The sequence below is a fragment of the Mauremys reevesii genome, linkage group 1 (assembly GCF_016161935.1).
Source record: "Mauremys reevesii isolate NIE-2019 linkage group 1, ASM1616193v1, whole genome shotgun sequence".
Lineage (NCBI taxonomy): Eukaryota > Metazoa > Chordata > Testudines > Geoemydidae > Mauremys > Mauremys reevesii.
Window position 1 is genome coordinate 307,945,598 of NC_052623.1, and position 21,892 is coordinate 307,967,489.

General features: G+C 40.8%; 1 protein-coding gene across 19 annotated transcripts in view; it reads right to left on the minus strand.

Moving 5' to 3' along the window:
• The window catches only part of NRCAM (neuronal cell adhesion molecule), a 295,081-nt gene that overhangs the window by 116,584 nt on the left and 156,605 nt on the right, over nt 1–21,892 (minus strand). For 14 of the 19 annotated variants that reach the window (XR_005589872.1, XM_039506264.1, XM_039506274.1 and 11 more), the window contains exons 3-5: nt 7,965–8,065; nt 5,863–6,060; nt 1,785–1,802 (exon numbers count right to left, since the gene is read on the minus strand). Coding sequence is in view for 18 of the 19 variants with exons in the window: in XM_039506264.1 (XP_039362198.1) it covers nt 1,785–1,802; nt 5,863–5,953 (109 nt within the window). In the remaining variant the exon portion in view is untranslated. Of the gene's footprint in view, nt 1–1,784; nt 1,803–5,862; nt 6,061–7,964; nt 8,066–21,892 lie in introns of those variants that run through there. The other 5 variants (XM_039506322.1, XM_039506283.1, XM_039506372.1 and 2 more) reach the window with 2 other exon arrangements.

Genomic DNA, 21,892 nt, shown 5'->3' on the forward strand with positions numbered 1-21,892 from the left:
CTATGTAAAGTAATTTGCAATCATTTACCACTGACTGCACCTCTCTTTGCACAGAAAGGAATTCAAAATTTCATGACAAAAAAAGGAGTTGCAGACAGTGCCAATCAATGTCTTGCTGCATATCTCACTATCAATCTGTTTTACACTACAGGGGCTGCCAGGGTATCATTACAGCCGTTCAGAGTTCTATCCCTAAACGCTCAGCTTTAAATAAATAAAGTCCATGAAATCCCTTGGCCTATGACTTCTTCACATATTCTGCTTTTTTCCAGAATAAATTCCTCTGAAAACAAATGTAAATTATTGTGCATGTCAGCATGTACACCCCAGTATACACTTAACCACTGAATTATCTGAACTGATCTGTAAGGGTATCATCTTGAAACCCTTACATAGGTAAAAAAAATGTTCACTGAGAAAAATATTCACCATAAAGTTCCTCTTGGACACTTCTGTGTGTAAGGATTGTAGCACTGGGACCCTAAGATTGTGCTAAACATGCTGCAAAGGAGTCATAAAACAACTATGCATGATTTTCCAGCTAGAAGTTGGTTAGTACCTCAAAATTAGAAGAAGTCTTAGTAACAAGGATCCTGATCTTAACAATGGGAGTTGAGAGTGCACAGCATCTCACAGGAGGTGCTCAAGTGCCTCACAGTACTGGGCCCTGTCACACTAACAGGAAGATACTGAAATTCTGAGAGCCAATCTTTTTTACAAATTTTGGAAATTTTTCATTAACTCATTGCAAATGCATATGTCTCTATTTGACTAGCTAGTACATATCTTGAAAAGAGAAAGATAAATGGTTTCACAAGGGGCCAACGGTTCCAGGATATACTTCCCAGTGGGCTGCAGTGGGAGTTGCACATCCCCATTTCCTGGAATAGCAAGGTGGACATGTTCAAATACCATGGCAACATGGCACGGTATAATACCCTAAATTTAACAGAACAGGTCCTTCAGGGTTAGCATCTCCTTTCCTACCTCGCTGTACACAGGAAAGTGATTGGGAGGTTTTCTTCCCAGGGTTATGACTCTTCACATGTTCCTGCAGAGAAGCAGTCAGAGGCTAGTTTTTTTCCCCTCTGAGGAACAGTTCTCAGGACCAGTACATCCAATGTTCTAAGATGGCAAAAGTGCTGTCTGAAAAGGGGTACAATTTGAGCACTTTTATAATACAGTATATTGATAGCACCTGATGCACATGTAAGACCTCAATCCAGCATCAAGACCTGAAAACATTGAAACCTATGGGGAGTCCCATTGTACTTAACTCACTGGACTCAAGATGGGCACAATGGCCATGTTAGTGCATCCTGAAGGAAGACTGGACCTAGTTAATTCACTGTATGCACTGTTTAAAAAGAAATAAAAATTTCCTCACCTTCAGAGATATAAAAAAATGAGTGGGTCATACTGTCCCTGCCTTATGCATGCACATCTCTCAATGAATTTAGTTTCACCAAATGTGTTTACTCCTGAAAGTAGCAATAGCAAATTGCTTTTTAAAAAAAATTGTAAGACTCTTACTGTTCAGGTAAAGTAAAATCAAATTGTGTTTAAATGTTTTATTTTATAAAAATACCTTCAAGCTGACATGTATACAATAGTGTTTTCTTAACACTGCATGCACAAAACATTTTGCCACAGCAAACACAACTGTGAACAAATACCAGATCCACATTATTTGGATTTTACACTTAATGCTCAACAAAATAGTATTAATTTTAAGCAGCACACATTTTATTTTTCACTATCTATTTTTTTGGACAGAAACTTACATTCTTTGAGAAGTATTGCTTTTCCCCCCATCAGAATCAGCAGGTGAATGGGCAAACAAAGATTAAAGAGAATCATTTGTTAGTAAGAAGAAACTTAGCATCTTAGAGAGGGAAGGTAAGTATCTCTGACATATACGTGATCATCTATAAAGAGAACATTTATCAACAGTTGCCACACAGTAATATCTGAAATACTAAAAACATTTCCCATTGTGTCAGGAAATACTACAGTATCTCAGATTCCACTGTATAGGAAACTGCTCTGAAATGCTCACTTTTTAATGGCAACCATGGTATGTGGCATTGACCTAAAAAGAACATAGAACATTGATTTGGAAGTATTGAGGAGGCAGGAAATCAGAATTAATAGAGTGCATTGCCCTCATGCTGCAGCCAAAATCAATCTACCCATATGACCATATGGATATACAAAGGAAATGCTTAAAGCTAAAATAACTCTTACAAACACAAAAGCATCTAACTCTATTCCACAGACATGCAATTAATTTCAATTTGAAAAATAACTGAAAAGTACAATTAATCTTCCCTGTCACATGCTACACTATATGATCTCATCTTCATACCAGTTACTTTGCATATGGTCCCATATTCAATAATATTTCAGAGAGTGAAAAGACTAAAACAACCTTTCATTACCTACACTGTTGATCATCCCTTGGTCACACTGAGATAATTAAGAATTTTCTGATTGTTTTTACCATTATTTATAAAAACAATAATTTAGCTACAGACATTTGTTCAGATTCTTTATTTTCTTTGTTAATGGATATTTATCTGTATCAGCTGAAAAATCTCTGCCTCTATATTATATACTCAGACAGAATTACTGAGGTCAAGGTAGGAGGGCATACTTCTTTCTTGTTAAGAGCTGGCATGGTATAGGTAAGAGGGCCATTTGTGCTGTCTATTGAAGGCAGGTTAATCTATCTAAAGCATTGCTTTTATGGTTTTTCATGCGCCCAGATACCACTGTGATGGGCACATTAAAATCATTCAAATAAACTATATACATTTCAAACCTAAGAAGGGGCTTGAATTACTTTTCTTTTTATTTGTACCTCATGCTTTAAAAATCACAGAACAGCAGTTTAGTAATGTAGTGCTGTAAGGGCATTTACAAGTCCAGTCTCATTTAGATATATTGATCTTGTTATAGAAACGAAGGTCATTAGTTTGAAATATTTGGGAAATGTGTAGGGAAAAACCCAAAATGCTTGCAATTTAGGTGTATTGTTATTAAAGAAAAACAAGCATTTACAGTAGCGGATGTAGACATATGTTTGTGGAAGATTATAATTTAGAGACGCTCCCTCATAAGGGACAGTATTATGAACATAGGAATTTAGAGATGTGCGCTGGAAGCTGGCACTGAGAACATTATGTAGCTGTGAACAGCAGTTCACCACAGAATCTCTCTAGTTTGTTTTATTAAAAGTTTTATTCCTTTCTCATTCACTGGTTTGTTGTTTAATGAACCCCAAGATCATTAGAGTAGACAACTGTTTATTATAGACAACACTGGGGTAAAGGAAACCATGCAGATTAGAGACATCCGTGAATTTGCTCATGTATTAATCCTTGTTATCCGTGGTCCTGAACTGTCCTTTCAGACAACTGGTTTAAGACAGGCATAGCACCTAAGGGGGAACTTGTGGCTCAGAATTCTGAAACATGGCCCATGACCATACTGATCTTCAAAATGGAAGTGCAGCCAGACGCCTTGAATGCCCTGAATAAAGTTGCAGAACTACCTTTTGGCCTTTTAGTCCCTGCAGGCTACACCACTAGCTCGAAGATGAAGGGGGCTGTTTTACACCAATTAGGAATCTACCTCAGACTCCCAGCAAATTGCCCATATAACCCTTGGTGTAGCATATGTGGAACAATTACTCCTGGGGGAATTCTGTGCCATTGCACAATGCAGAATTTTGCAGAAATTAACATTGTGAACACAGAATTTCCTTTCCGCCACAGAAATGGGCTTCAGTGCTACGGGCCACCACTAGGGGCCACTAGACCAGACAGAGCCCAGCTCACACATAGACGACACTGCTGGGGGGAGGGGGAGGGAGCTAGAGGGTTCCTGGCAGCTGGAGTTATCAGCACACCCTTAGGGAAGGAGAAAGCAGCATGCAGGAAGCTCCATGCAAGCCTGGGACCAAGCATCAGGCTGTTTCTCCCTCTGGATCCCTGGGCTCTGAGGAGGGTGTCTGGACTGGGGGAGCCATGGCTTGGCTCTGGGAGGGAGAGAGGGTGGATGTCTGGGCTCTGGGAGGGGTATCTGGGCAAGGGGGGCTGCAACTGGGATCTGCAAGGGAGAGGTTTGGGTGTATTGGCTGGAAGGGTACCATGGCTGGGCTCGGGGTGGGGGGGCTTTGGGTGTCTGGCCCCTGGATGGGCTCTGGAGGGAGGAAAGGGGGCAGAGAAACAGGAACTGGGTTTTCATAGGGGGTTCTTTAACTCTCTACTCCTGGGGGAATTTTAATGTGTGTGTCTGTATTGTTGAAATAAATGAAACATACATGAAATAAATTACCAAAATAATTGAAACTGGTGTGATCATGTAGTGTTATTTTGACAAATAAAATTTGCATTGTTTTGAAATATTGCGTGAAGAATTTACAATTTTTTGGCACAGAATGCCCCAGGAGTAAACAGTATTTCCTTTTATCACTTTTGAATCTGCCATTTTTTAATTTAATTGAACATCTCCTTGTGCATGTTAGGAGACAGGGAGAACAGAAGCTCCAGATCTACTTTCTTTGTACCATTCATTATTTTATATAGTTGTATTATGCCCCTTCTTATTTGTTTTCTTTCTAAGGTAAACATATCTCAACATGTAAGAAGGTTCTCATGTCCCTAACCATTTTCATTACCTATTTCTGAACCCTCTATAATTCTGAAATACCCATGTGAGATGGCATGAACAGTACTGCACAGTACTGTGGATAAAGCTGCACCACTGATTTCTACAACGGCATTATAATATTTTATGTATTATTCTCCATCCTATTCTTTATATATTGTACCATCTTGTTTGCTGTTTTGACTGCATCTACACATTGAGCAGAGATCTTCATTGAGATATCTACCATAACACTTAGGTCTCTTTAGTGAATTGATACTTTTACTTTTATGTAGTTTATTTTTAGTATTAAACACACACGCACATGCACACGCACACACCCCTTTGTGAAAAGAACATGATTAAGGTCGCAAAGTCAAGCATTCTGCTCCTGGGAGCGCCAGGTAGCCTGGGGCAGAGATGCTAACCTTGAGATATTTATGAAAAAAAAATAGGTAGGAATTAAGGAGGTTGCTTGCAGCTCTTTCTCCCCCACTACCCTCTCATCTCACTCCCATCTCCCTGAAGAAACCAGGACCTCCTCCCCATCGGCTTTCCACACCTCTCTGTCTATCGCCAAATGGGGGAGATCTGAGCCCCCTGGTCCTCCCTTGTTGCACCCCGACCCCCCCACCTGCAAACAGGGAGAAGGGGAGGATTGGCCATGGGGAAGCTGTCCCCCTACACTGCCTAAGGCTCTTAATTACCTTTGCCAGTCCTGGGCCTGGACCTCCTTCCTGGAATGATCCATGGGAGAAACAATGTATTTTTCTCTAGCCTGTTCCTGAAAATGACTGAACTGTTTTGGTTGAAATTTTCCAAAAAATCCAACCTAAGGCAGACACCAGGCATTGAACATGGAAAGGAAAATTTCAGCCAAAATGGTCAAAGTTTGGCGAAGTTATAAACTACTGAAGACAGGGTCTTATAATGGGAATTGTTGGGCCACCAGCGCGGCCTATAATAGATACTTTTAGAAGTTTGTCATAATTATGGAAACCTTCCATCAGCCATTCTCAGGCTAATTATGTAGGCCATTTTATTTGTACAGTTCTTTTAAAACATTATAAATTGAAAGTAAACACTTAATGATTAAAATGTTTTGATACATAGATTCTCCATCATTTGCTAATACATTCTCAGTGTTTGGTTTTAGATGTTGTCATTATCTTCCATTATAACATGCTTATTTCACAAGTTAATACTTACGATCAAGAGGTACTTCCAATGCAGTAATCATCTGGCACAGAAAGAGAATCAGGAAAGCTCTGCTTGCAGATATGGTCTTTTTTGTCATCATTATTTTAAGGTGGATTAGTTAAATCCCACTGAGACAAACAAGCCCAACTTTCTTTTCTTCTTACCAAACTAGATGTTGGAATAGTTATGTAAATGTAACCAAGAAAGCTGGAAGAGAAGAATAAGAGAATAATGATGTAACAATACTACAGAGAAGTTTCATCAGTAGAGAATTAATTCATATATTATACTTAGGACTAAGAACAATGCCCAATCTTTCGGCCTTAGTGAAATTTAAGCCACTCATCAAAGCAGACCTAAAAGCTACAAGGAAGACCTAGCTCATGATTAAGGCTATGTTTATGTCATGGAGGTCATGGAAGTCTCTGCTTCAACCCCAGGGGCTGCGGGACTCTGGAGCTGGGAGCCAGTGGGACCTTGGCAGGATTCCAGTAACAGGCAACAGCAGCGACAAGGGGCCCCCTGCAAGCGACAGGTGACAGACTCCTGAGGGGGCCCTACTCAGGGTTCCAGCGACGGCTGACAGCCTCGCACAGGGGGATGCCTCAGGCAAGTGGCTCGAGGTGTCCCATTTTCTCTTTGGGAAATATAATCATACTGCAGCTCCAAGCCACCGTGGGCACGGGGTGCCTGCAGCTTCCAGCTGCTACAGGCAGAGGGGGAACCCCACAGCTCCTAGCCTCCACAGTGGTGGGGGCAAACCATGGAGCCGCAGCATGAAAAGTCACAGACAGGTCACAGCTTCCGTGAATTTTTGTTTATTGCCAGTGACATGTCTGTGACTTCTACTAAAAACAACCATGAGAAAATCTTAGCCTTACTCATGATATATGAACCTGATGATTGTTCCTCATTACTGGTGGATGCTAGCACCCTTTATTAACTGGTCCCTTTATTAACTGAAAGCATCAATATCTCCTCCAAGGAAGACAAACCCTCAGCACTCCAGCTAGTTTTGAAGAAGTCTACACTAAGGGTACTTCTATACTACCCGCTAGATCGGCGGGTAGTGTTCGATGTATCGGAGATCGATGCCCATACTCCAACACGGCAGGAGGAGTAAGCGGAGTCGATGGAGGAGCCATGGCGGTCGACTCGCCACCGTGAGGACGGCCAGGTAAGTCGAACTAAGATACTTTGACTTCAGCTACGTGAATAGTGTAGCTGAAGTTGTATATCTTAGTTCGAACCCCCCTGCTAGTGTGTAGTGTTCAAACCCCCCAGGCCTAAGTGTGTACAACCTCACCAATTAATGCCCAGTTTCCAAACCCCCTTTTCTTATGATGGTCATTGACATGGTGGTGGCAATGAAGGTTCAGTGGAAACTGTCCTTTAAAAATATCCTCAGTCCTTCTTAGTAGTCCACCTCTCCGGCAACAAAGATTGATGGGATCACCTCAAACCCACGCTCCAAGAACTAGAGTGGCTCCTTTTTATCTAAATTCAAGTCCTGGTTCTAATCTACAGTCCTGGTTCTAATCTACAGTGACTTTAATGGGTTGAGAACTCCATCATCATCTGTAAGCCACCAAGACCCACAGGGGCAATGTAGCTTCGGACCCCTGTATAAATGGTTCAATTTCAGATCTCCAGTTTTTGTACAACAAATTACCTTTTCCCTTAACCTTTTTATGAAATATCTCATAAACCAGTGTCTCCAACCTAGATCTTTCACAAGAAAACACATGAAAACAATCTTTCATAGTAAAATTTGGCAGGAACAGCTGCTTCAGGAGCCATTCAATAGACTTTCAGATTATATAAAAGATTTTATATATACCACTAAAACTAACTTATGGTGGCATTTCCTGTATTTCTTGCTGACATGTTAGTTGTGAGTGAGCTGAAACTCTAAGCTCTGTGTAGGTTAAACATGGGTTAAGGGAGACATACGAAGCAAGCAAAATACAATTTAAGAGATGAACGTTTTTTTAAAATATGCTTAGAAAAAAAGAATAATCTTTAAAATCAAGGGGGAAATGACTGTTCCTTTTAAAGACAGACATAATTACATTTGGAGAACAGGACTAGAGTAAGGGGTCTGGACGCACCAATGACTCAGGAGCAGAGCACTGGGTATTGGCACAGCACACAGTGATGGTTCCCAGGAAGCCACCTGCTCACAAGGCTTCAAGTATCTGGGTAGCTTCACCTGGGAAAAGAAAAGAAGAAAGCAAATAATCCCTTTGAAAGGAGGGGGTGGGGGCTGGGAGGATGAGCACATATAAGGAAGGGGTAAACTGGAGGTTATATTTGAATGGACATGTCATTGTTTAATGGAACAAGTCCCCATCTAACCAAAGAGACTCAATGCCTCCCATAGATGCTATTGGGGTGGGGCAGCCACACACCACCTCCAATGTAGTCCTGTGCTGAATAGGCACGATGCACCCCTGATCTCCCAGGAAATGCAGTTGCTGTGCCATCTCTTTAGGAGAATGTCTGATGTGTGCAATACATTGCTGACTGGCCAATATAGTTTTGATGTACAAATATGCACATAATATCACACATACAGCCCCATCTGTTTACATCATTCTAGAGCAGAGGTTGGCAAACTGCGGCCCGAGGGACCATCCTTCCCAGCACTTGAGATCCCGGCCGGGGAGGCTAGTCTCTGGCCCCTCCCTTGCTGCCCCCCCCCTTCCCTGCAGCCTCAGCTCACTGTGCCACCAGCTGTCTGGGTGGCGGTGCTGCGAGCTCTTGCTGGGTGGAGGGGCTGTGAGAGCCGCCGGCCTGCCCTGATGCTCTAGACTGCATGGCAGTGTGGCTGGCTCCATTCGGGCAGCGTGGCTGCCAATCCTAGTGCTCTGAGAGGCATGGTAAGGGGCTGGGAGTGCTGGATTAGGGGCAGGGAGTTCTGGGGGGAAGTCAGGGGACAGGGAGCAGGGGGCGGTTGGATAGACATTGGAGTCCCGGGGGGGTCTGTCAGGGGGTGGGGGTGTGTGTGGATAGGGGTCGGGACAGTCAGGGGACAGTGAGCAGGATAGGGGGGCCAGAGGGCGGGGGCCAGGCTGTTTGGGGAGGCACAGCCTTCCCTACCCAGCCCTCCATACACTTTCGGAACCCCAATGTGGCCCTTAGGCCAAAACGTTTGCCCACCCGTTCTAGAGTATTCACATTAGAGTCAAATGTAAAGTTAAACATGTGGAAAGACTGTGACACTGCAAGAAAGGAATAATAAAAAAAATAATGGGTTTAGGAAAATGTGCAATCTATTACATGTACTTATGAATACTGGAGATCAGGCTCAGACACTATAAATCCAAGCAAAATTACAAGTAAACTGGTAGAGTATGAAACTTTTCCCTTCCCTCCTCAGTCTAATATCTGGATTCTTCACGTAGACAAGTAGATTAATATTTTACTATAGAGGACAATGAAGCTTTTTCAGGGAAATTCATCTGTTTTGAGCAGCAGTATATAGGTTTGCAGGGAAACAATGAAGGAAAACATTTCCACATGAGGGAAAAGAGAGTTAATAAATAGAAGCATTCAATGATTCGTACATAAAAAGCTTATACGTTATAAATATTCATTTTATGTCAAACACAATATTTTCTGGGGAAAAAAAGTTTAATCAAAATATTCTCTTTTGTGATTATAGCAACTCCCTTATCAGTCAAGTCCAGATCTTTGCAGGGTTTCTTTCTGTGTTTTACACAACGATTATGAAACCATCAGAATTTTTAATAGGAAATATACTTTTTATGACATATAGCTTTTTTAAAAACAAGTCTATATCTTAAAGAAATGTAACATTTAATATTACCTAGTATTGAAATGATAAAGCTAAAATAAAAAATTCCAGTTAGAAACAATTATTGTAATCCAAAATCTTACAAGCAAATAGAACCAGATAACTGAATCTAATGACTATTTAAGCCATTATTGACAGAATATTAATAATAATATTCATGCCATTTAGACAACATATATATTTTTATGGAGGACAGCATGGTTCCACTGGATTGGGATTCAGGAGACCTGCCAGTAACTCAGTGAGTGACTTTGGGCAAGCCACTTCACCTTGCTAGGCCTCTGTGCCATCCCACCTTTTGTCGATCTTGTCAGTTTAGATATATGCACTCCAGGCAGGAACTGTTACCCACTGTGTTTTTATACAATACCTAGCACAGTCGAGACCTAGTCTTAGTTGCGGCCTCTTAAGTTTTACTGTAAAACACGTATATTATAATAAATTGATAAGATATAAACTGCATAACTTACTATAAGTCATACAAATATTGACGTGTTTCTAGAACTATTATGCTTCCTCCAAATTATGCTTTTCAGTATGAACAATAGTTACATTGTCTTTATCATTGCAGTTAAAACCATAAAATTAGCATTAACAGAATAAAAAAAATTCACAAAATATCCTACAACTCAAAAACCATTGCAAGCTGTACATCTCTGTGTTGAAATCTCAAGAAAATAGTCTTATTCATAATGAACAAGTCACAGAAATATACATAAACATTTCACTTACCACTTCCTTCACAGCAATGATGAAAACATTATTTTCCTTTAGAATGCAAGTTCTTTGAGGCAGGGACTGTCATTTACTATAGATTTGTACAGCCCCCAGCACAATGGACCTGATCTGACTGCTTCTAGGGGCTACTATAATATAAGGGTAAAATAATAATTAAAACATTTTTTTATTATCTATATGCCCATTCTGTTTGTGTTCTGTATCATTCTGTTGTAACTGACAACTCTGATTGCGACAACATAGAGGAAAAGCTTTGTTATCAGGCATGTTGGGCGAATAGGAGGTGTTGGTAAGTCAAAAATTTCGGTTAATTAAGAGAGAGGGAGTTTGGGTGCGGGAGGGGGCTCAGGGCTGGGGGTCGGGGCGCAGGAGGGGGTGCGGGGCATAGTCCCCGACCAATGGGAGCTGCGGAGCCAACGCTTGGGATGGGGGCAGCACACTGAGCCCCTGAGACCATTCCTCCACCTTGGAGTACTGACCACAACCAATGAGAGCTGCGGGAGCGGCGCCTGCAGGCAGAGGCAGTGTGCAGAGCCACTTGGCTGCGCCACTCCATACATGTTGTCACTTGAGGGGAGCTGTCCAAGGTGAGCACTGCCTGGATCTGGCACCCTGAAACCCCTCCCACACCCTAATTCCCTGCCCCAAACCCCCTCCCACACCCAAACTCCCTCCCAGAGCCCGCGCCCCGCACCCTCTCCTGAAATGCCGGTTTCTCTCTTTTCTGTTTGTAAAGTGCTGGATAACATAGCTTTTCCTGTAATTTACTCTCTTCTCCGTGGGCTCACTCCTGCAATAGGCTGAGCACTCTGGACCAATACAGAGCAAACTCAATGGAGCTCTGTCTACACAGGTGCCGGGCTTCCACCTGCCTGGAGTTAATTACAGGATTGGGTTGCCCAAGTGTAACTGTTGGTATGGTTTCAAGGCAAGACTGAAGAAACTCCACAAGGTGGCTCTTGCAGAATTTTCAAAAGACCGCCTCTCTCCTCTGGGTATTTCTGCATGGAGTTGGAGACCAGGGGAAACAATTGGGCCTTCGATTTAAAAATAAAAAAAGGATGTCAGTTCCTCTGCTTAAGGCTGCTCCACACTGACAGATCAGGGACAAGTGGTGTCAAGAGCCAAAAGCTTTTAGTTTGTTTTTCCTGTCCTCCCAAGAGTCTCTGCAGGTCTACTCTGAAAAGTGACTATGTAAAAGTAGCACCTTTTTACTAAGCAGCTTTGCGCTCTCTCACCTATCTGTATATTCAGTCATCTCTGCTGACCTTTGTGATAAAAATAATACTGCTTTTTACTTTGGTTAGTTCTGCAGAGTCTGTACAACTCAAGAAAGTATGCTCCTTCTTGTGTGTCAAAGAATTGCTTACAAAATTTCAGTTGATTCCACCAATACAAATCTATAGAAGGCAATGACAATGCATTTGGTGACACTGAGAACACAACTTGCACATGTGTAAGTGAGACATAATTTAGTATTTCTTACAGACGGGGAAGGAGGGAAAAACACAGCCTGACTCTCAAGACTGGGCGTTAGGAAAATAGTATTTTTACTTGTAAACTAAGTATGCTTGTTCTAAAAGTAATTGATATATAATACACAGGCAGCCACATGATACCATTGTTTCAGTAATTTTTTGGACTAGGGTAAAAATTTCAAAAGTACCTAAAACAAAGATGATGCTGAACATCATGGTACCTAACTTTCAGGTGCTTAGAAAATCACAGGAACACTGTGATCACCAAAGCCTGAATTAAATGCCTAGGCTCCTGCGGTATGAATGGGGAGAGACAAGTGACTTTGAACAGGGTTTCTCAACATTTCATTCTAATATTGGTTACAATGCAAAGTGAGCAAGCTTGTAAATCAAGCCCGTCCCCATTTTAACAAATGAGACTAGTCATACTGCCACTGCACAGTTAGGAAAGATATGAGGAGAAATACTTGTGAACAGATGTCCAAGCCATGACAGGTTCACTAACTAGACCCCAGGTCAGATTACGCTCCTGAGAAGCATGTAGATGCATGTTTTCAAGGATGTCCAGTAACTTGTGACACCACAATAGGTCTCTGGAACTTTATAACTAACTGTTGTACCTTTGCTTGAAGGAAAGATTACACTATGGTGATAAACATGAACACCTTCTGTACATAACTGGCAGTGGAGCAATGAGTGATGAGAAGATAAAAAGGTGGGTGTAAGAAAGAATGGTTTAGTATGCCTCAATGGGGATTGTCTGCTTTTGGTGGTCTCAGGTACTGCATAGAAAAGGACACTGGAAGTGGGAGAATTACTGTTAATTCTTTCCGTTTTTTAAATCATAAAGTGCAAAGTAAAGTCTTCCAGATTTCTGCAAATCTAGACAGAGAAAAACATTCAGCATGTGCAACAGAGCAAAGAGAGAGCACAAATGGTGCAAATGCAGACAGAAAGCTGAAAACAAAATAACCATATTTGTCTCAGAACAATGAACTGCTAACAACAAAGGCACTTCATTGCCCATTCATGTTATTGTGTTGAGTACTGACTATCTGCTTGGCACTAGAGAATGTAGAAGAGCCTGCCTGCCGTGAGGATCTTACAAAGGAACCAAACAAACAATAATTCAAACACAGAGCAACCTTCTCCTTGCTGACCTGCCAGATTTTCTCCTTGCTCCCTGGGGTGGATAGAGCACAGAGTGGTCTATATGCTTTGTGTGGTGTTTAAAATAAAATAAAATAGAATAAAAAAATAATTAGCAGCCCTTCATTAGGTGGCAGATTGGCCCTGATAGAGGAGAGGTTGCATAGTTGCGACAGCAGGATGGATAGACTATTCTAGCTGTAGGGGACAGCTTGGATGAAGAGATGGAGATAAGAGGGGGAGAAAATACAAAGGGAATGATATCTTTTATGAGTTACAGGGGTGAGGGCAGAACAGAAGAAAGAGGCATTGTAGAGATGTTTAGAGCCTTAACAGTGGAGAGTACAAGCTAAAACTTGATGTGGAAAGTGAGAGGGAGTTAATAGATTCAAAGAAAGAAGCAATGGGATCAGAGCCGTGGACAGAAAAACGATATTTGCAGCAATGTTCTTGACAGACCAGAGAGGAACAAGGACAGAATCTGGGAGATCCACAATGAACAAGTTGCAATAGTTTCGATGATAGATGACTAATACTTTGATTTAGATTTTAGTTCTAGGACTAGAAAGAAAAAGATGGATAATTGAGATATTGTACAGAAAGAAGCAACAGGATTAGGTGATAAAAGAATGTTGTTAATACACCTCTACCTCGATATAATGCTGTCCTTGGGAGCCAAAAATTCTTATCGCGTTATAGGTGAAACCACGTTATATTGAACTTGCTTTGATCCACCAGAGTGCGCAGCCTCGCCCCCTCAGAGCACTGCTTTACCGCATTATATCCGAATTCGTGTTGTATCGGGTTGCATTATATCGAGGTAGAGGTGTATTAAGCATGCATATCACATTAGTACCTACAGGTTTACAAACAGGTCACAGCCCTATTGTATTATGCACTGTGCAGACTTATGGTAAGTGACAGTGCCTGCCCCAAAGAACTTATAGTCTAAGGAAAGGTCAACACACAAATTTGCATCAAAATAACAAAATTGGTTTCATTCCTTAATTCCCTCCTCCCAGTCATTTATTTGAATCTACATTATAAAAGATATAAAAAATTCCAAAATATGAATGAGTTTATTTTTATACGTGTTTCATACCCAGGTAAATGTGGATATTTTCTCTGACTTGAGCAATTTGAAAGGATTAACAGGCCTATATTTTAACATATCAAAAATAAAACCAAAGCTTAATTCCCTGACATGTTAATCTTGCACATCTAATGGAATTTTTAAAATATCATTATCACAAACTAATCTCTCTAAATGAGAAAATGATAACATCCTTTCCCAAAGTGCTTCCCTTTCAATTAAAGCTTATTTTAAACTTAGTTTATATGGTATTTTCTGTTTTCAAAAACCAGAGAAGGTCATTTAAAACCATTAGAATGATACAGTTTTAGGTGCAACATCATCAAGCAGCTCAATGCCAGGACAATGCCAATTACTATGATCTGTCTGAGTGAGCCTTTTTCCACAAGTTATTAATTCAAAGCTTTAGGGTAAAAAAGGATTCATTTATTCATCAAGAGGTAAATCCACTCTCGTCTCTAACTTACTTTTCCCATGGCGCGTGTGTGTGTGTGAGAAGCAGCAAATGCTGTGCTTTACGTAGACAAAAATAAACTATCCATACTTATCCAGAAGTATATAAATATTATCTAGGTAAACACAGGGCTGGCCCTAGACCAAATGTGCCCCAGTGAGGAACATCTTTGGCACCCCCTTCATTTGTTAAACTTTTGAATACCTTATTTTTTATTGTAAAAAAATCATTTCCTCTAAGCTTATAGAAACTTTTTAATTTTAAGAATAACTGAAATGTATTAACATCAAGAAATTGAACTGTGCACCAACACTAGGTGGACTAGTGTTACAGTAGGTGACAGCCTTAGAATGTTAACCCTAGTCCTTTAGTTCAGTCACAAACTGAAACACAGTGTCAGAGAGATCCAAAGACAGGCCAATGGCATTTTCAAGTGATAGAATAGCAAGCGACCTCAGTGTCTTGTCGGCCAGTCAATTGAAGATATGTTTTAATGAGCCAGAGCTTCGAAAAGCTGTGCTCACCACTTGCAACTGTGACTGGCAGCGTGAGCAGAATCCTCAATGCTATCCACACATTAGGAAAAGTGTCCTTCAGCTTTGCATCATGAATGAACTGGAGAACTTGGAGTGTAGAGTGCTTCCAGTGTGGCAAAATGTGATGGATGTTGTCCAATTTAAGGTCTTTATCACTGATGTCCGAACATTCCCCAGGGGTCAGCTTCCAGAGAAGGTCCATACAATTGCTCAAGAGTGTTTTCCTGTCTACCAGCAGCTTACTAGGGTCACACACAAAAACCCAAGTCTTTTTGTTGTGCTTTGTTTGTCCCAACTTTTCTTCAATGGATGAGCAGTGTCATGAGCAAGCAAAAAACCTCCCCTTTTGAATTTTTCTTTTGAGCTTCCCATAACCTCACCTCTGCCCTCATAACCAAGCTGTCTCTTCTTCCAATGAATATGAGTTTCCTTGAAGACAGGACTCAACTCCTAAAGTTTCCGCCATTTCTTTGGCCGCAAAGATAGCATCTTCACTACGTTGTCTCTGTAGGCCACAACAAAATCAAGACAGCTTCTCATCAAAGTAGTAGCAGTTGCAATGTTCATCAACTGAGTTTGTAATGCCTTGCTTATAAATTTACTTGGAACAGGATATCGTGTCAAACCACAATTGAGACCAGACATTTGAAATTAGGGATCTGATTTGCCAGGCTTTGCACCTTGTGTTGGATTCCAGCCTTGGCTTTACTTGACTGCACCAGTTCCATCACGGCTTCGTAACCTCAGTCACCTGGTACCTCACTGGCCTAACGCTGTCAATGCAACTTTCCAGCAAGAGTCATTTAGTGGCTTCACGGTCAGATTTGTAACATTGTTGGTGAGGATCTTTCACCTGATAGTTGATGCTGAAAACAGGACGTATATCCTTTGCAGTATTCTGAACAGAGATACTGAATCTAAAGAAGATGATGCTGCATCTGACACAACCAGGTTGAGGGAATGCCAGCCACAAGGCATGAAGAAAACTCTTGGATTCAGCGCAAGGATCCTTGCCTGGATGCCACTTCTTCCCTTCATGTTCGTGCTGTTGGCATAGCCTTGACCACAGCAGTCCTGAAGCTTTACTTTTTTCTCATTCAATACATTCCTAAACAGTTCTATTATGCCTTTTCAAGTAGAGTTGTTCACAGACCGGAAACAGATAAAGTGTTCCTTTACTTGGACACAGCCATCCTCGTTTGCAACAAATCTTACTGTAATAAATGACATCTTTTCACTGTGACTAATGTCGGGAGTGCAGTCCATTATTACGTTGTCCTACTTTGCTTTGCCAAGCCACATCATTATGTTTTCAAGCACCTTCCTTGCCATAAAGCCAATCAATTTGTTTTGAATTGTTTTGCTGCAGAAATGGTTCCTAGCTTCTTTACGAACTACTCGGCATAGGTGCTCACTCATGACAGCGGCATATTTCCCAAGGAGCTCTACCAAACTGAGGAAATTACCATTATGTTCAGAGACCAACTTATCTGACAAGCCCCGGAAAGCCAAATTATTCTTTGCAAGGAAGAGGATGATTAAGATGAGATGCTCGAGCACATTCCTCCAGTGCTGGGTTTCTACATTAATAATGTGCTGTTTTTCTGCATCTATGTATTTATTCAGCTTGAGCCTGGACTCAGCCCCCACGCATTTGGAGTAGGCTGTAAAATGGCTGGGTCACTTTTCGTCCTGCATCAGAGCATCAGCTAAGTTATGCCAGTAATTGTACCTGGAAAGTGCAAGCAGTGATTTGGCATTTTTGTCAAATATTTTGCTACAAAAATAGAACATTTGTCAGTTGATTTAGAGTAAACTAGCCAATACTGATTCAGTTTCTCACCATTCTTAAGCACTCTTTCACAGTATGACTTGGGAAGTGTCACATCTGCTTATTTTCTGGAAACGTCATATACTCACTTTTGCCCAGGCCTATTCAAAATTGTATGATCACTATTGGCACAGTTTAGGATCAATTTGTGGTATGCAATTTTTCTCACTGCTGTTTCTGTCATCACATGAGGCTGATTATAGTTTTCAGAAAGTCTGGAAGGTTCCATGAGATTCTACAAAGGTCCAGAACATTCTAGGAGGCTAGTGAAAAATGAATCCACATATGGAATACCCGAAACGTGACTTCAAACATTCTATTTTCCCTTTTGTTGCTAACAACAAAAACAGCACCCAGAGCTGGCTTCCTCCAATCCTGGCACCCTAGGTGGTCACGTGGGTTTCCTCCCCTAAATCCAGCCCTGGGGAAACATTACACTTTGATGTAATAATTTAAAAGATGCAGACATGAACTTCCAATTCACAGATAACTGATCCACAATTCAACTAAGCAGATCTGTTTAATGCTAATTTGCTTGACTGCTATTTTCCTCAGGATATTTTCTGCATACGTTATTGTTTTGATGAGAACTCCTATATTGTCCTTGTAAAGCAAGCTCTTGAACAAGAAGGGTATGTTTCAATTTTATTCTACAAGGCTATGCATACATACAGAATTTATTGAGGTCTGTTTTTTGGTTATTGAAATGAAGATCAGTATATTTCTCATCAAACAGATGGGAAAGGGATTTTCTACTATAAAATACTTGCTTCCACATCATTTATAACATTTATGCCAAGCATATACTATAGATTCTCACAAAATGCATAGTAAGTACTGAATCCAAAGAAAATAATGTGAAAAGGTAATACAGTTCCCTAGCACCACAAGAGAGAAGAGGATAAATGTTGCTGCATATAAGAAACCAAAGAAAAATGCCATTTGGGACTATTCAGATGCTGCTGCCAAAGTAATTGATTATAAACTTCTACCTGGAGCATGTATTGCTAAGTGTAGCTCATGGATAGGCACACTGTTATTTTTCAAATTGGAGAACTGATATATAGAAGCAGAAGAAAGATTAAGAATGAGGTTCAAAAATCTGAAAATATTTTTAAATTATACACTGAGAGAATACTTTCTTGATCACCCTCCGAATCTATCTCTGGAGAAGGCCGGTATAGTACAGTTTGAACCATAGCAATGTTTAACACAATCAGAAAATATACAGTTCCATAATTATGCTTTTATTCTGATCATTAGCATTGAAACCCCACACTCTTAACTTTTGTCTTCTAACCCAAGTTGTAGCCCTGCATTTCTAAATAAATATGCAGGTAACACTGTAAATACAGTTCCCTCTACTAGTAGTTCTAAATTGTATTGTGTGTAATTTCTGGTATCAAAGTTACTGGAAATTATTTTTTTATCATATACTTTAAAAAAACCCACCATTGTGGAATTCCATGTGTATTTTCTTTATTACATATATACTATATTCTATAGTGTGTAAGTTCCTGCACAAACAACACTGTAAAGTAACACACTTCCTAAAAATATATAGAAGAATTTTTAAAATGGTTTTGATCACATGCTTCGCTATGCTTTAAAATGTTCTCACTATTACCTTATTTTTAGAATGAATCAATAGGTTTAGTCAACCCAATTATAATCAGAATAATGGTACTTCAGACAGACAGCTATTTCCCGGTTTGAAGTGAGACCGGGAGATGACAAAGATGTGCTGGATTTCACTATTCAGGATTTCTAATTGTAAACCATGTACAGTGGCTGACACTCAAATGTTAAAGGTCAAATTCTGTTCTGAATTATACCAGTTGAACTAATCCAGAGTAACTCCACTGAGCACAGAACTTTGATTTTGCGCAGAGTTGCTTTATTGCAGTTACTCCAGGTTAACACTATTTTCAGTAAGAACAGACTGTAGCCCTTAATCTTTAATGCAAAATTACAATTCCATGGGTTTTCAGTATAATTCATCCACATGTGTAGAATTATTTAAAACTGTGATTTCTTATTTGCATTGTAATGAGGGGTTGGAGAGAAGGAGCAAACTACTTCAGCACTGTTTGACTCTATCTCCCGGTATTGTGCTCCTAAAAATCCCAAAATCATCCACTGTTTTATTTCCATCTTTGCCCTCTCATCAGTCATAAGAACATAAGAATGGCCGTACCGGGTCAGACCAAAGGTCCATCTAGCCCAGTATCTGTCTACCGACAGTGGCCAATGCCAGGTGCCCAGGGGGAGTGAACCTAACAGGCAATGATCAAGTGATCTCTCTCCTGCCATCCATCTCCATCCTCTGACGAACAGAGGCTAGGGACACCATTCTTTACCCATCCTGGCTAATAGCCATTTATGGACTTCATCACCATGAATTTATCCAGTTCTCTTTTAAACACTGTTATAGTCCTAGCCTTCACAATCTCCTCAGGCAAGGAGTTCCACGAGTTGACTGTGCGCTGCGTGAAGAAGAACTTCCTTTTATTTGTTTTAAACCTGCTGTCTATTAATTTAGTCTAAAGGACCCTGCCTCCCACAGCCTTCACAACTTCATCCTCAGTCAGACTTTCTTACAGGACCTACATCCCAAAGCAGTAATGGTGGCAAGCAATATGTCGGGAACTTGGAGTTGTTTCCAACTTTTCCCTATGGCCCTGCAGGGGAAAATGCTGTAGCCAAAAGCAGAGATCCAGGGAAATGTGTGGAAAGGTGGTTGAGAGAAGGACCCAGGGGATGACAATTGTGTGCATGTATGAGAGTTTGCAGGTGTAATGGGGGCAGGGGGGATTCAGGGATGGGTTTATAAAAATCTCCTACCAGATGCAAGAATTCTAAGTAGGAGCTTTGGTAGCCACTGTTTTGGGGAAGATGAAGACACGCTCCCCCGCAGCCTATTCTCTCTTGAGCCCCTATCCTCCTTAGGGGACCTTCAATGGTCCCTTGTAATATGTGCTAACTACTTAACGCTAAACAATCTGTTCCACCTTGTATATAGCTGTGACACTCTGAGTGCCTTTCCCAGACCTGAAGAAGAGCTCTGTGTAGCTCAACAGCTTGTCCCTCTCACCAACAGAAGTTTGTCCAATAAAAAGATATTACCTCACCTACCTTGTGTCTAATATCTGATGACCAACATGACTATGCAACAACAATCCATATTCTCCTACTGCCTTATGGACTAGTTATAGAACTTCCATCCCAGAGAGATACACCAAATGTGTTCCCTTTAAGATCTTTAATACGCTGTGGGCTCTAGCTATTATCAGCTCAGGTAAGATATGTTACAAGCAGCGTCACCTAGTGGCTGAACTATATAATACAGTTTTCCATTTCATCTTACCCTTTAAGTTTTACATTCCTACCATTTACAAAATGTACACCTATCATTTTATCTTTAAAGTTCAGTATGTATCAGTCTGGCAGGTGTCTCTGAATCATACTGGTTTTCTAAATATACAACCCCAGCATGTGACAAATTGGTCATCCTGCTGCCCATTAGCTGCAATGACTGCTTGGGGATGGTTTGGAATCTTTGAGTCTCTTCTTCTTTTATGTATGCCATCTGTAGAGTTGTTTTCTCTGAGGAACCAACAGTAGATGCTGACAGTTTCTACTGAACTCTCCACTGTCGGTCTCGGTCACGTATGATCTGGGTGATGAAATATTTTTATTTTAGCTGGAGTTGTCCATTTTTTTCTCCATCCAGTTTGACACAAAACAGTCACCAGGCTCTAGACCCTGCATTTCTCTGAGTGATGTCTGTTGTAAAAACGTTCATAAGTTCTTTTTGCCTTTTTATCCAATTTGGATATTCTCTTCATCTCCGGTCTTTTGGAAATAGGTTCTTTTCCAAAGTTGAAACAGTAGTTCTGAGTTGTCTTCCCATCAGGAGTTGTGCTGGACTATATCCAGTAGTTATGAGTGTTGATCTACAGTTCATAAGAACGTAAAAATGGCCATACTGGGTCAGATCAATGACCCATCAGCCCAATATCCTGTCTTCTGACAGTGACCAATGCCAGATGCTTCAGAGGGACTGAACAGAACAGGGCAATTATCTAGCGATCCATCCCTGGTTGTCCAAGTCCCAGTTTCTGGTAGTTGGAAGTTTAGGGACACCCAGAGCATGGATTGCATCTCTGACCATCATGGCTAATAGCCATTGATAGACCTATCCTCTATGAACTTATCTAATTCCTTTTTGAACCCAGTTATACTTTTGGCCATCACAACTTCCCCTAGCAATGAGTTCCACAGTTTGACTGTGCATTCTGTGAAAAAAATACTTTGTTTCTTTTAAACCTGCTGCCTATTAATTTCATTGGGTGACCCCTAGTTCTTGTGTTTGGGAAGGAACATAAGAACGGCCAAAGGTCCATCTAGCGCAGTATCCTGTTTTCCAACAGTGGCCAATGTCAGGTGTCCCAGAGGGAATGAATAGAACAGGTAATCATCAAGTGATCCATTCCCTGTCACTCATTCCCAGCTTCTGGCAAACACAGGCTAGGAACACCATCCCTGCCCATCCTGGCTAATTGCCATTGCTGGACCTATCCTCCATGAATTTATCTAGTTCTTTTTTGAACCTTGTTTTAGACTTGGCTTTCACAACATATTCTGGCAAGGAGTTCCACAGGTTGACTCTGCATTGTGAAAAAATACTTCCTTGTGTTTGTTTTAAACCTGCTGCCAATTAATTTCATTTGGTGACCCCTAGTTCTTTTGTTATGAGAAGTAAATCACACTTCCTTATTTACTTTCTCCACACCAGTCATGATTTTTATAGACTTCAATCATATCCCCACTTAGTCGTCTCTTTTCCAAGCTCTTTTCTCCTCATACGGAAGTTGTTCCATACGCCTAATCATTTTTATTGCCCTTTTCTGAATCCTTTCCAATTCCAATATATCTTT